Here is a 15,053-nt window from a genome sequence, read left to right on the forward strand (position 1 = left end):
AGGCTCAAGAAGGCAATGTAGATTTAAAAATTAACCTGTTCTGTAAGTGCTCATGGAGGTATTGTCTCAACGCTTCCTTCTCGACCTGGGACCAAGATTCAACTCTTCGCAATTGCACAGAAGACATATTGATTGGCGGGCATTTATTAGGCTAGATTCCATAGATTTAACTCAGACTGCAACCCTTGGTTACCAATCATCCCCTATGGAGTAACAGTTCTCATGGCAAATTTAAGAGGACAGCAATATAGTCCTGGTAACCCAATTTGCATAAGGATTATGTGTAATAGTGTAGTCATTTCCGTGAATGGTACCTTAGACTAAAGTAGTCCCATTACTGTCTGAACCTGTTCAGCAGATTTCTTGCAATGTTTTTGGGAATATTTCTTTCTTTCAGCAGCCGGCCCATTTCTTGTCCATACTCTGTCTACTAGCTTCACAGTCTGGTAGTGCAGAAGATTCAATAGTCCTGCCTTCAGGAAGTCTTGGTGTAATTGGGAGCAGGGGCAAGGATTAGTGAAACTATCCAGACATTCTGACTAAAGGGATTTGAAGTTTTTTCCTCTTCCCTGAGGACAGAACTTGGTCTTTCCCGAGGGCCTTTGAGGAAGGATTGGACAGGAGTGGACTAGATGTTCTGAAGATTCGCAATACATGCACAGCTCTCTTCTCTTCAGTGTTTTCTTTCTTCTGCAAATAAGGCTTTTTGGGCTATTCTGCTTTGCATAGGTTTTCTCGCTGGAAACTGACAAAGGTTCTTCCAGAGCAATTCATAGCCATCAAGAGAATACCAATGTTTCCCTGAGCACAGGGAAAGCTCTAGTTCCTCCTTTTTCTGTTCTGTGTCCTGGCAGATGCACCTAATGAGCAGGACTGAGTCCATCAGTTCAGTCATGAGGTAGGGCAAGGAGAACATACCAGCTCATCCTTAAGCTCTTCCTTCTGCCTTCTTCGAGAGTCATAATCCGCCAGATTCATGAAAAACGGCATTTGCGAATCTGTAATAGCGAAAAAATGCGATTCGCTATTCAGATATCGCAAATCCGAATTCATGAAGATTAGCGATTGAAAAAAGCGATTCACACGCGATCGCAAATTCCGTTAGCGATTACCGATAATCGCAGAAAAATCGCTATTTTCGGCTACCCACGCCGGGATTGCGAACTCGCAAATAGCGATATCGCTATTTGCGATATCGCTATTTGCGAGATCGCATACTCGCGAGATCGGGAAAACGGGAAGTCGCATTTCGAGCCCAGTGATGACATCACAACCAGGAAGCAGCCAGTTCCCACCCCCATTCACCACAGTGAGGCAGACCTCGAGGGAGCAAGTGGGAGAGCTGCTGCACTACAGGAGATTACTACACATCTACTACTTTGCTACAATGTCAGAGGAACCTGTTCCTGGCACCAGCAACTCCTCTGGGCGCAAAAGGAAGCTCAAATTTTCCGAGCAGGAGCTCGAACACTTGATTGAGGGGGTGGTGGCCAACCACGATAAACTCTTCAGAAAAGACTCCAGGAGCGTCCCTGAGCAAGAGAAACGGAGGATATGGCAGGGGATTGCCTCCACTGTCAACTCCGTGGGAGTGGCCGACAGGTCCCTAGAGGAGCTGAAGAAACGGTGGTACGACCTCCGAGGCCGTGCCAAGGAGAAGGTGGCGGAGCGCCTTGGAGAGTCGTCGGGCACTGGAGGTGGCGGACCTACAGTCCCTCCCAACACAGCCATGGAGGACCCAGTGGAGGACACCCTAGAGAGGGAGGCCTGTATAGGCTTCACACGTCTCAACTCATCCCGCACCACCCAAGACACCCAAGGTAAGTGGCATGCGACTGCGACCCTGCCCCCTATGAATGTCCATGACCAAATAGGCTCCCCTAATGTCCCATAGGCATGCCATAGTTGCACATCAAGGAATATCCTGATGCATTGTGGGAGATGTAGTGTGGCCACAATGTAGTAGTACCACAATGCAGCCAGACAGGTCCCAAAGCACACAAAGCCACAGCCATTCAGGGATTGTCACCCAGCATGCATGTAGCAACTGCACATCTGCCAGATACATGCAACTAATGATCCTCCACTTACCTTCACAGGTGGCGGCGAAAGCAGCGATAGTGAAAGGCTGCAAATTGATGAGGAGGTCCAGGAGGAGGAGGCGCCACCACCAACCCAGGCACCAGCCCCTGCCGCTGCTACAACACCAGCAGCCAGATCCACCTGCAGTGTTCCCCCTGCGACTGGTGCAGCACCTACAGCCGCTGCCAGGCCAGCTACTATTGTGCCCCCTGCAACTGCCGCACCACCTAGAGCCGCAGCCAGGCCACCTACTATTGTGCCCCCTGCATCTGGCGCACCAGCAACGCCAGCTGTCACACCCCCAGCAGCTGTCGCTACAACATCTGGGCCCGCGCCAGTTGCGACACAGCGGTCAGCCACAGACCCAGGCCAGCAGAGCAGGCGTGGCAGGTCTCGCCAGCACACCACTCCAGCAAGCAGGAGGGCCAATGGACAGGGACTGGCGCGTTTGAGCGTTGAAAGACGCATGTTGAGGATACACCAGCGCCAGGCATGACAGCAAGGTGCCATTCAGCTGCAGCTCCATAAGATAGGGCGCAATGTGGCCGGAGTCGCTGACCGCATGGACCGCATGACGGCGGCCAGGGCAGGTGTGGGGGAGCGCATAGACAACATGACTGCAGCCATGGCAGCTGTGGGTGAGGGAATGGCCCACATGACTGCAGCCATGGAGGCCAACACTGCTGCGATGTCCACACAGCGCAGTGCAGCACGCCGCCACCACCGTCAACTCATGAGCCGGCTGGCCTCCTACAGCAGGTCGAATTATGTTGCTGCCAATGCAACTTCTCTGTTGGCGCGGCGGTCCCTAACACAGCAGCACCAACTTGTCCAGTGCAGTGAGGACATGACCAGGGTCCTGGAGCACCTCACCACGGCCATTACGGCACTACACCCTCCAGCAATACCATCCACTGTGGGGGGTGATGATGCTAGTGAGGGGGCATCCAGCGTCAGCAGCCACTCAGCCTCACAAATCCCACCACACAGCCGCAGCACCAGGCCCACGCCAGGCCCAGAAGCCCCGGAGGAGGATGCCCCTCAGAGGCGCTTGGGCGCAACGCGCAGTAGGCGCACTTGAGAACATTTGACTTTCATTGGCACAGGCTGACTTTAAGCCTGCCATGTCCTATGACACAGCAGTATGCTGTAATACTGTTAGTGGGAGATAGTTGTACTGAAACCTTTTTTTTGTGAATTGAACAAATACATTTATTTTGCTACACACATTAGCGTTGTGTCATCATTACATTTTGCATGCATTGTTGAGTTGTGGGGTGATGGAAGAGGGTGTACTAGAAACTGTTCACTGTGATGTGGTTGCGACGTCTGTGGCCTTCAGCTGGGTTCTCCCCACGTGCATGGTGCGCATGTGCAGGTGGCCGGTTGTCCCCTTCAGATTCACTGCCAGAGATGTCGACAGGTATCCGGCGCTTGGTTGCAATGTTATGTAGTATTGCGCAGACAGCCACAATGCGGCAGCACACTGCAGGACTGTAATACATGGCCCCACCTGTCTTGTGCAGTATGCGGAACCTGCTCTTGAGCAGGCCAAATGTCCTTTCTATGCAATTCCTTGTCCGTATGTTTGCAATATTGTAGCGCCGTTTCTGGGGTGTAGCATGGTTGAGGTATGGGGTCAGGAGGTATTCACGGAGGGCGTAGCCACTGTCACCTGAATGAGAGGAGCAGATGGTGATTGCTGTGCTGCGCTGTTACATCTTAGCAATGTGACATTTTCGACAAAGTGTACTTACCAAGTAGGTGTCCTTCCCCAAACTCTCCCCTGACCAGTCGTGTGTGGAGGCCGCTGTACCGGAATATGAAGGAGTCATGGGTACTCCCTGGGTACTGTGCGACAATGTCAGTGATGTATGTCTTAGCATTGTAGACCATCTGGATGTTGAGGGAGTGGTAGGACTTTCTATTGCGGAACATATACTCCATGGCAGCTGGTGGGCAGATGGCGACGTGGGTACAGTCTATGCATCCGAGCACATGAGGAAAATGGGCAACATTCTAGAATTTTAGCTTGGTCATGTCCAATTCCTGTTGGCTGGCAGAGAATTTGATGTGACGGTGTAGTTGGGTGAGCATGGCGTCAACAAAAGTGTGGAGGCAGTGTGACATGGTGGGCTGGGATATCCCCCCAGCAGCCGCTACTATCCCCTGGAAACTCCCGGAGGCCAGGAGGTGCAGGCTACACAATACCTGCACATGTGTAGGCACCGCATTGGTACGGCTTGTTGGGTGCTGCATCAGGGGGTCAAGGTCCTGTATTAGCTGCATTATCATTTCCCCATACAGCCTGTATTTAGCATATATCTGCTCTCTGGTTTGGCCCAGCAAGGTGACCCGCTGGCGCAATATCCTGTCCTGGATCCTGCGTCTCCTCCGTGCTAATCGCTGTAGCCTTCGACGCCTCCATGTACATTCCTGGCATTGTGGGACTCCTAATGCTGCTGCTGATGATTGTCCTTATGTGTGATTGGTCAGGCCAGAACCTGTTGGTGATGGGACAACGGTTTTTTAAAAGTAATTTTTGCATGGCTTTTATGGTTACCACCTGCTTTGAGTTATCCTTATGTTGCGCGGCGCAAAATGCGATTTTTGGGTTTTTCGCTATTAGCGATTTTTCTTGAATACCAATTGCGATTCTATAGCGAATTCGCTATTTCTTTCGCAGAATCCGTGGTTTCTCGCATTTTCCGATTCGCTAATGATCACCTGCCGGGATTCTGCGAATATAATAGCGAATTTGCTATTCTGTGTTTGCGAAGTCGCCATTTTGATGTTGAATGCCGATTACGGAAATTGCGCCCGCAATTGCATTTTCGCAGCGATTGCGGGCGCAATTTTACTTCATGAATCAGGCTGTAAGTTTCTCTCTACCCATGTGGTCTCTGTGGCTTGTTAATGAAACTGAGAGATATAGGCCAAAACATTGGAGCTTCCTCACAGATGGCTTCCTCAACAGGAGATTCCTTTTCAAACATCTTTTTAAAAGTTGTCAGAAAGCCTAGATACTCAGTGAGAGTGTGATTGCTAGAAGTTATCAAGTGTGTAGCACAGACCAACTCCGGACCGACTTGAATCAAATAATGTACTTTCGTTTGATCTTGGGGAAATCGTGAGTCAAAGTTCCTGCTTGGAAAAGACCGAGGGGGAGAGACAAAGGAAAGAAGAAATAGAAAAAGAGCACCAAGGCCGCCCAGACTTGAATCAGCCTACAGCCTCTTTAATCCAGTACCAGACACTCTCTGCCCCTTCATCACACTCTTGCAGGCTTCTACTTTCTCCCTTTGTGGATGTTTCTCTGTTTTCTCTTCCTTTGAACTTTGTGTGCTTTCCCTCATTTGCTCTCAATAATTGATGCATAAAATGAGCGTTGGTCCCCAAAAATGAGTGCGGTGGCCCCACCGGCAACCACTGGCTGAAACTAAGCACTGCTTTCCAGACACCTTTACATTTTAATGTATGCTGTCAGTAACATTGGAGGTTATTTTGGGTTCACAAACAAAAACGTACATTCTTAATGCCTCTATGTAACTGGTATGTATTTCCAAGTAGATCGGGTTGATTTTGGTGATTAGTAACCAAACATTGTGACCCACAAATTTAACAAGTAGCTCATATGTAAGTCATTATCTAATAGATATTGAAAACATTAAAATATGGTATGTGACAACAACTGCAATGGCTATCGCATTCTACAAGGGAAAACATGTTAAAAACTGTGAGTCCGGTAAATTTTCAAATCTTTTTCTTTTCCTCCTTGGTAATAGGAACTTTTATTTTAATAGAATAATACACATTTTTATTCTATAGGTGCAGAGGAGTCAGAAATTCTGCATTTTCACTGTACGTTTTACAATTGGGAGCATCTCATCTGCACATGGATATCAGTCTCAAACCCACCCTCTGGCACAAATTATTATTTGAGTTACTGGTATGTATGGGTTTGTATATTCTCTCAATTGACAGCCATGCTAATCACTTAAAAAAAGAAAGAAAGCTAGTGAGTTACATAAAAAAGAACACTTTGAAATAAATATGTGTGAGAAAGTAAATGAATTAAAGAAATAAAGCATAGAAAAAGGAAAAGAAGATAGGGGGTTAGTTGGTGGGAGAGAAAGAGGAACAAAAGGAACAGCAGAGAGAAAGAGAAAACAGAGAACATGAGAGAGGTGGTAATAAAAACACCAAAATATATATATAATGGCAATTGTCATATCAGAGGTGGAGTAATTCGGAAATACGGCCAAAACCTTAGATAAAGGTGCAATATAAGATTTACCACTACTCGCTCATACTCTGTAGCATATAGCAGAAAGATATGAAGGTACCCTGTACTAATTATGAGTCCATACTCTATTGAATTTCATGGGTTCATTTATTTAGTAAGTTCTTCAATGTCTTTGTAATTTCAAATTTTCAAAAACTTGACATACATTTTATTTCAAATTTTCATGTAGCACTTAGTTCATATTGCTCACAAAAATCAAGGCGTCAAAATTAAAAAATAAATACAGTTATAAAATTGCCATTGACAGATCCACATTTTCCAAAAATACAGGGTTTAACTTATATAAAACGTAGTCTTCATTTTCTCTAATAATAGAATGTGCGCGCTAAAAACACATTTTTTCCAAAAGTATTCAGGAACAAACGGCCACATGCATCAACCTATTTAGGAAGTGCAAACGGTGCGAATCAGTAAATTCGGCCGTTTGCGATTCCTAAATAGGTTTTTGGGATGCATCAAACATTTTTGGCAAAATCGCTATTTTTAGCGAATTCCAAAAATGCGATTGCTTTTAAGGAATCGCAAATTTGCGATTCCTTAAAAGCAATGCATGATTACTTTTAAAATTGCGAATTCGCCATTAGGGGGTGCAAATTACCACAAGGGTTAACCTCGTGGTAATTTGCGAAAATGTATTAAAATGCCCAAAATTGCATTTGAAAACACTGTCATGTTACAGACACACATGTCCTTAGGACATGTGTGTGTGAAACATGCACTTCAAAATACATTTCAGGGGTGCAGGGGGGGTCCTTTGGATCCCCCCTGCACCCATGGAATGCATTAACATTTTGCGAATCGCTAATTGAAATTCGCAAAATGTCAATGCCTTCCCATTGATTCCTATGGGTCTTTTGGCTTTTTGCTTGTGAGAAGCTCCCAAAGCACCGATTTTTTTATTTAAAAAAACAAAACAATGTTCTATTATGTTAAAAAGATTCTTCTAAAACTTACTATTAACAGAAAGTCTCTTGCCACTACTGAAGACACTTAACCAAGCTTCAGAGGAAGAAAAATCTGCATATTTCTGGAAAATGCTGAGACAACAATAGAGTTTTTAGAGCCAGTTGTATGTAGTACTAGTTGCAAAATACTGGTTGCAGTTTGAGACCTTTATTTTTGCGACCAGTGTGTTATTTTGAAAACTGACCTACGTACTAATAGGCCAGTTTTCAAAATAGTGTTTACTGGTGGGTCGCAATTTGACCAACTTCATGATTATTAATGAGGTAGGTCACAACTTACAACCCGCAAGGACTCGCAGCCATCACAAAGATAGTGGCCTCCTGTGGTCAACAGGCCACCATGTCTGTGACTGCTTTAAAAAAAATATTAATTTTTAACTGCAGCTCATTTTCCCTAAAGAAAAACAGCATGTGTTTGCAAAAACAAGATCACTAAATAAGGCGTGGAACAAAGATGCTTTTGCCAATTTCTGGTGTATGTCTCATTACCACCCACTTCTAAATGAGGTCCAAAGAACTAGATTTCCATAAGAAAGAGCAGTCCTTTCCAGTTCTAAGTTTTACTTACAGGCTTACACCAAGATGTGATAATACTACTCAATGATGGCAGATGAACATGAGTATCAAATACTGATTAACAAATTATTGCCCAGATTTTGTCCAGAAAGCCACTTTGGTAAGCAGGGACATCTTAAAGAATTTGGGGCCCCTGGGCCAAATGTATTTTGTTGGCCCCTGTTTGTAACCGCTTTGAATTTATGATTCAGTTTCAGCTCCTTCATCCCTCTTTTGCCAGTGAAAGGCACACTGGTCCAAATTCTAAATGTGTTTGTGTCTTTATTCAGGGATAGCGACGTGTGTTTTCAAATTGTACAGCAGCAGATCACTAATATTACTGGGAATAATCTCTGTGTCACCCTCCCATTCTCATTGTGAGGTCCTATTGTCATCTAAAACAAACCGTTTATGGATGTTGCATGAAATGAACACATTTCTCTGTAAAATGTCTGTAATAAACTCTGACACATCACCCACACTAAAAACACATTAAAAGAAGAAAGTATTTAAAACATCTGTTTAAGAATTATTCAAGGTCACGAGAACAAGACTCTCCAGAGCCACTTTGTCCATGCCTTCCTTAAAACGTCTCTGTTGTTAAGGGGAATAATACAGGTTTCCTTTTTAATAGAAAAAATTGCTTTTGTTGTCAATGGTACGCTATTTTTCGCGGACTTGTATGGAACATATTTTCCACTAGCATGGCCTCTAAGTGCGTGTATTTAAGTACATTGCTGTCCTTTATGGATTGTCTGGAGTGCACACTCCTCAATGTATATGTTGTAATACGTTGTAATATGTTGAATCCCAGTAGAGCTTAGACTGTTCGCAGAATGGGTTCCACGCCAGTCACAGCATAGAGTCTGCCTTTATTGCTGCCACTGACCATATTCACATACTGGTGGATCAGGGTGAAACAGTGGTGTTGATTATGCTCGACCTATCAGCGTCATTCACCCACATCTCCCCGGTGTGCCTGGTTCAGCGTACAGTACCAAATGTTACATGAGAGTGTAGTGTTTCTGAATCGAGTGGATTCTGCTGTATCGGTGGCAGCGCATTACATGATTTGCTTTTAAGTGTTGATAATATTGAAGTGTGATGAACATTGAAATCTAACCCTCTCTCCTGTCTCCCTCCATCTGTCTCCCCCAATCTGTCTCCATCCCTTTGTCTCCATCCCTCTGTTGCCCTCCTCCCTCTGTCTCCCTCTGTCTCACTCACTCTGTCTGTCTCCCTCTCTCTCTCAGTCTACCTCTCTCTGTCTCCCTCCCTCTCTCTCTCCCTCTGTCTCCATCTCTCTGTCTCCACCCCTCTGTTGCCCTCCTCCCTCTGTCTCACTCACTCACTCTGTCTGTCTCCCTCTCTCTCTCTCTGTCTACCTCTCTCTGTCTCCCTCCCTCTCTCTTTCTCTCCCTCTGTCTCCCTCCCTCTCTCTCCCTCTGTCTCCCTCTTGTCTGTCTCCCTCTTGTCTGTCTCCCTCCATCTATCTCCCTCCATCTATCTGTCTCCCTCTCTCTGTCTCCCTCCCTCTGTCTCCCTCCCCTTGTCTCCATCCCTCTGTCGCCCTCCTCCCTCTGTCTGTCTACTACAATTGTAATGGGACCACTTCAGAACTTCTCAGCATGGCAGCAATGTTTTTAAACTGAGTGTGAGCGCTTCTCCGCAGAGATGCTATCATTTTAAGTACCAGATTTTCTCAGCTTCACAGCTATTTAAAAAAAAAGGTTCCGTTCAAAAAGTCTGAAATGTATGTTTCCATTAGTGCAGTACTCAGAGATGTTTGCTGTCTCATAACACAGATCCATATTTGAATGGAGTGTGGATGCCGCTTGTACACTTCAGAGCAGGTTGGAAGGCTAATGGTGCAGGTGGTAACTCAGTGAATTAAATACTCGCTTCTGGTGATTGATAGGTCACAAGTTTGAATATTGACAATACTGATTCAGTGTTCCGTCTTCCAGAAAGCCTGTATATCGAGTATCATAAACTAGGCAATAGCGCTATTTTGATATTTGCAGCGCTTAGAAACAGCAGAATTTTGGTAAGAAGTGCTATATAGAAAAAAATCTATGTACAGCTGGCAGCATCAGAGCAAGCTTTTCTTTCACACACAACAGGTACAGAAGAGACACAGTACAATGTACTTTATGTAATAAATCCTACAAATGTGATTCACCTGCCCTTATCTTGTGAATATCCAAGAATAATGCATGGGGGGGGCACGGAGATAAAGGGCATGAGAAGGCGATTAAGGGCAATCCTCGCAGGTCACATTAAAGTCACAGAGACACAAAAGTAGTTATGTCTGCCTGACAGCCGGTGTCTGAGAAGGCTCTCGTGTCTGCAGCTCTGTGCGATGCTCTCTGCCTGGTACCCTGCTCGCCCACCACATACATGCCAGCCCCCCTTCCACTCTTTTACTTGTTAATGGGGCTTTGTTGTGAACCGCCCAGCCCCCATAGAGCAGTGTGTCTCGGAGTCCACGCTGCTGCGGCAGACACAGAGACACTCTTTCAAAGGAATGCCTCTTAATTAGCAGCAGTTATGTGCTAAGTGCCCTTAATATAACAGAAGTATAACATTCATTCATAGTTTCAAAGTACTGGTGAGTGGATCCTAAGAACAGTAAATTGTGAGCTTTTCAGACCTGGTTGCAATCGGTGTGGGGTCATTTAATAGGTAATAAGCTTTGGCTACCACAGTTGCAGACTGCAATGCTGCCAATATATGGCTCTTGGGCTGAGTAGAGTGTGCCAGTGTGTGACGACGGGTAATCATACATTTTATTGTAGAGTGACACATGATCACCTTTGCAGTCTTTGGTGCTGTGTTGGTTGCAAGGCAGTGGTGACTTGTTATACCTAATTGGTTTTGCAATGGTTCTATCTTGTGTGCTAATGCACGGTTAAAATTGGTGTGTTCCATATTTCTTGGATAAGCTAGCTGAAATTGCGTTCATTGATATGGGGTGGGTTGCCTTTTCTGATGGAGAGTCTTTGGCTGTGAGTTGGACCAGAGGCCCAGAGGTATGGGCAATTACTTCCAGTAGCCACGATTCGTGCCATGATGGAAAGTGTCTAGGTCTAGAAAATGCCTTCCAGAATTGGCTCCAGGAAGGAGGAAAAAGCCAGACGGAATTAGAGAGTGAAAAACTCTTCCTTATATAGGTCCAGGACAGGACTTACATCAGAGGAAGTTATGCCACCATGTTGGATTGGAAACGCCCTTTTGGAAGGAATTAACAACGCAGCATCTTGGAACTGGCAGTATTTTCTATCCCAGATATCCTCTACAGAGGATTCTGGGAAGAAGAAGGAGGAGAAAAATGGAGATCCCAAAGCTGTCTCCTAACATGTCCTCAAGGAGTGGGCCGCCTTCCAAGCGAGCACTGATGTGCTTCCGGCATTGAGGTAAGTGTCTTTAGGGCCTGCGTTAGCCTGCCGGTACCTCTGTGGTCCTTCCAGCTCTCTCTGGAGCTCGTGTTCCACCCGCAGTAGGAAGCCGGCCACGGGCAGGGTGCAACAAGTACGATCTCACTTTGTGTAAATATGGGCGTCTGATCACAAAGACTTTGAAGAAGTATGCTTCTGATTACATGATCCTCAGTTCTCACCACATATCTTAACTACACTTTCACAGTATAAAGCATCAAACAATGTTTGAACTAAAACAAGCACCTCAAGAGAGCAAGAACTACAAAACAGATTCCCTCACCCAAAAGGGCCACAAAATCAGAAATGTACATCAGTCCTCATGTAGATGGCTGATCACAGCTTGAGACCAAAGAACAGGTTATAAGACAAACCTCCAGCTGCTAAACATACACGCCAGACTATCTGCATAGTGCTTATAAAGACAGTGCAGGAAGAACACCAGAAATAACAAACATCGGGCCTTACGTTATTTTTAGGTTTTCTTGCATAATATCTATTGTAATATGTGTGGCTGGTCATTTATCAGCTGCTAAACTACTCATGTAAATCATCTGCAGTTTTGAAAACCCGGTTTTCAGATTGTTCACTTAGTTGTCTAATTCTTTACTCACTCATATTTATTCAATACTAGTACCATGGGGCCATTTGTGTTGACCAAGGGCCCCGAAACACAACTTAGCACATAAATATAACAATTGCTACCTAGATCCAAAATGGCTAATGGACAACAACACTTTCCCAGATGGTGATGTACTATGATGCATGGAGTTGTTATTCATTTAGTACAGGCAAGGGTGCTGAGTAAGGATGTGTGGCTCCTAAATGTTTTGCAAACACCTTTATTTGCAACCTTTAATGAACTTTACAGTCCTTTCAATCAAAAGTAATATAATTATTTTTTTCACAGGTACGAAGGTTTGCCAGAGGCAGTCTCGTGTGGAGACTACTTTCAGTCTCATGACATAAACGTGGGATGTAGTTTTGAAAATCAGAAACTAACAGCGAACGCTAACATGTTTGTGTGTCTTACTGGATACCATGGATCAAAGCCACACAAGCCATCATACTTCAACATTGAACTTCAAAATATAGGTATGTAATAATCATAGACTCTCTTAGAAAATATCAGCATATGTTTTGATGGCCCTGGTTATGTGTGGCAGGATTGCACCTGAAGTGATATCTGTGTGTAGATTTCTGCTATCTGCAATTTTGAGTATTTCTGGAAAGGGAAATATTGGGTCCACAAAGTCGAGACCAGATAATTCTGGGCTTGGCAACACCAGACGTCTCTTTCATGATAGAGGGGCATGGTCTGTCGGCAGGAACAAGGCCTGTCCCCTGCCGACCACTGCAGCAACACAGGCCATAACAATGCTACCCTACAAAGGCACAAGCTTACCCTAAACCCTGCCTCCCCAAACATCCTCAATTCCCACTTGCCGTTCTACTGACACTTAAAGTCTGCTGTGATCCACCTGCTCAGAAAAGGCAGAAAATCTTTTCTCCCTGAAATCTAGGGAAACCACACAGAAAGGGATTTGGTATCTTCAGATCTGTGTGGTTCCCATTCTTGGGATAAAACTTGTAAAAGCTGTTTTTAGGTTTTGCCTTCAGAGCGGTGGTGCCATGCTTTTGAAATCTACTGTATTAAATATATCTTAAAATAGACTTACATCCCGCCTTCACTTCTTATCGGTCCTTGTGCATGTCACTTTACTTTTTCTTGTTTCTGTAGGTTGTATGTGTTCTATTTTCTGTTCTTCCGTGTGTTTTTCTCTTATTAGCTTTCCATTGGCAAAGCACTGTGTTCATCCGCTTTGGTAGAACTTCTTTTAAGCATCTCAAGCAACAATCAGAAAAACAAAATAAAAAAACAAGAGGTACACCCTTGCCTTAAAGTTACAGTGCTGCCCAAATGTCGTGGTCTCAGCGCGCTGTGCTGATCTCTGTGGAGACATTGTGAATTCAGTTCTGGCACTGCACTCACTCGTCCCCCTCGGAGCAACGTGCACTCAACAGTCCCTGCGGGAACGAAGTAGGCACTCTATCTAGAGATCCCTTTTGTTGCAGAGGCTGGCCCTTGCAGTGACCCCACTGCTGCCATATCAGGTATTCTGCATGAAAAAATAGCGAGATTTCTCCCTCGCAGCTGTGTGCCTAGCTTTCCTTGTTACTCTTGCAAGATCACTGTTATGTAACCAAGTTAGACCCCTTTAGCATCACTGCACATGTTCTAACACTGTCCTCTTTCTGCACAATAACAATATTGCTGTGACCTTTTGTACATATTCACATGCGTGACAATGTAGGATTCGTTTCGCCGAAACTGCTTTGTTATACATCTGGCTTCGTGCAACATTATCATTATCTCTCGAACACTGAGTATAAGGCTTTACAAACGATGTACAAATGTGATTTTATCTTTTCCACGGGGCGACAGGGCTAGCTGCATATCCATAAAAATGCTAATCAGCATATGCGTCCCAAGGCTGCTTTTTATTATAAATAAAAAAGCATTTAACGGGGTTAGCAGAGGAGACACTTCCGCTGACATTGAAAGGTCCTGCATACTGAGGCTTCGCTAAGCAACTTTCTAACATCTCCGTGAGGGGGTCAGCTCGCTTTACGCCAGGTAATGGGGTTGGATCATCCCATGGGATGAATCTTTACCTACATACACTTTAGACATACAAAGAGTAGGGATTGCATAGTACAAGTACTCCTGATTACTACCTTGTATTATATGCCCTCATATATACACTGTCTTAGCACCATGGTGGAACTATATCTGCTATTTACTCTTTTAGTGCTTGTAATCACTTTCATCTGCTTCTGTCTACTGATTATCGCAGGACATGTATTGTATACAAGAATAACGTTTGTTCAATAAATATATTGAAAACGTCCCATTGTGTATTCTCTTTATATTTCTCTAAGACCAAGAGTGCATGAGTGACTAGGCGAAAAGGTTCTAGATCTGTTACCATGATCCCTGAGGGGTCAGGGCTGTCATGTTCAGTGGCTGGCAGAAACCAATTCATTTTCTGTTTACTTTAGAGGGGCTTATGGTGGCACTGTGAGTTAGCTGGTCTTTAAGCCAACATATACTGTGGGGGTGCATGGGATCAGTTAAAGCACCTCACCCAAAGTTTGTTGTACACAAATGAGCAGATCCTACAGATTAATTAGAACTACACAACACCACACTGATGCTGTGGGGATCTTTATCTGTGGGAATGGCTGTAGTCTTTCATATGGCTCCGCCCCAGCATCCAAACTGACTCATTTTTCCCCTATGATACCAGGTTTGACATTTATGTCTGCTTTTACCTACCTTCTTTTTCAAAATGCTTGTTTCTAAATAGTTTAAACCCTCCCCCTCCGACCTCCCCATTAACCGCTTGGATGTTTTTTCCATTTTCATTCTTTTTTTCCACGGTCAGCAATATTCGGGTAGTTGTCATGCAGGCTCTCTGGTCACGTTTGTTTGCTGCAGTTTTTTGGGGTGTGGAGCAGATAACACCAGGTTTGTTTACATTTTGCTCTCCGTGTTGTTACATGCAGGAGACTGCACCACATATTCATATCTGTGGGGCAGTCTCCTGCATGTGACCTCACAAAAAAGAAAACAGGGTGTAAACAGAGCAGCTGACTTTTATGTTTAGAGGTCAATATATCTGTCCCTGACTTACCTATTAATAA

The 15,053-nt window shown here is 44.7% G+C and overlaps 1 protein-coding gene across 8 annotated transcripts in view; it reads left to right on the forward strand.

The window, feature by feature from the left end:
* IL13RA2 (interleukin 13 receptor subunit alpha 2) overlaps nucleotides 1–15,053 on the forward strand; it is an 870,985-nt gene that overhangs the window by 408,830 nt on the left and 447,102 nt on the right. For all 8 annotated transcript variants that reach the window (XM_086918735.1, XM_086918737.1, XM_086918739.1 and 5 more), the window contains 2 exons: nucleotides 5,911–6,031; nucleotides 12,256–12,440. In XM_086918735.1, the coding sequence (XP_086774861.1) occupies nucleotides 5,911–6,031; nucleotides 12,256–12,440 (306 nt within the window). The remainder of the gene's footprint in view (nucleotides 1–5,910; nucleotides 6,032–12,255; nucleotides 12,441–15,053) is intronic.

Source organism: Lissotriton vulgaris, chromosome 4_1, assembly GCF_964263255.1.
Source record: "Lissotriton vulgaris chromosome 4_1, aLisVul1.2, whole genome shotgun sequence".
Lineage (NCBI taxonomy): Eukaryota > Metazoa > Chordata > Amphibia > Caudata > Salamandridae > Lissotriton > Lissotriton vulgaris.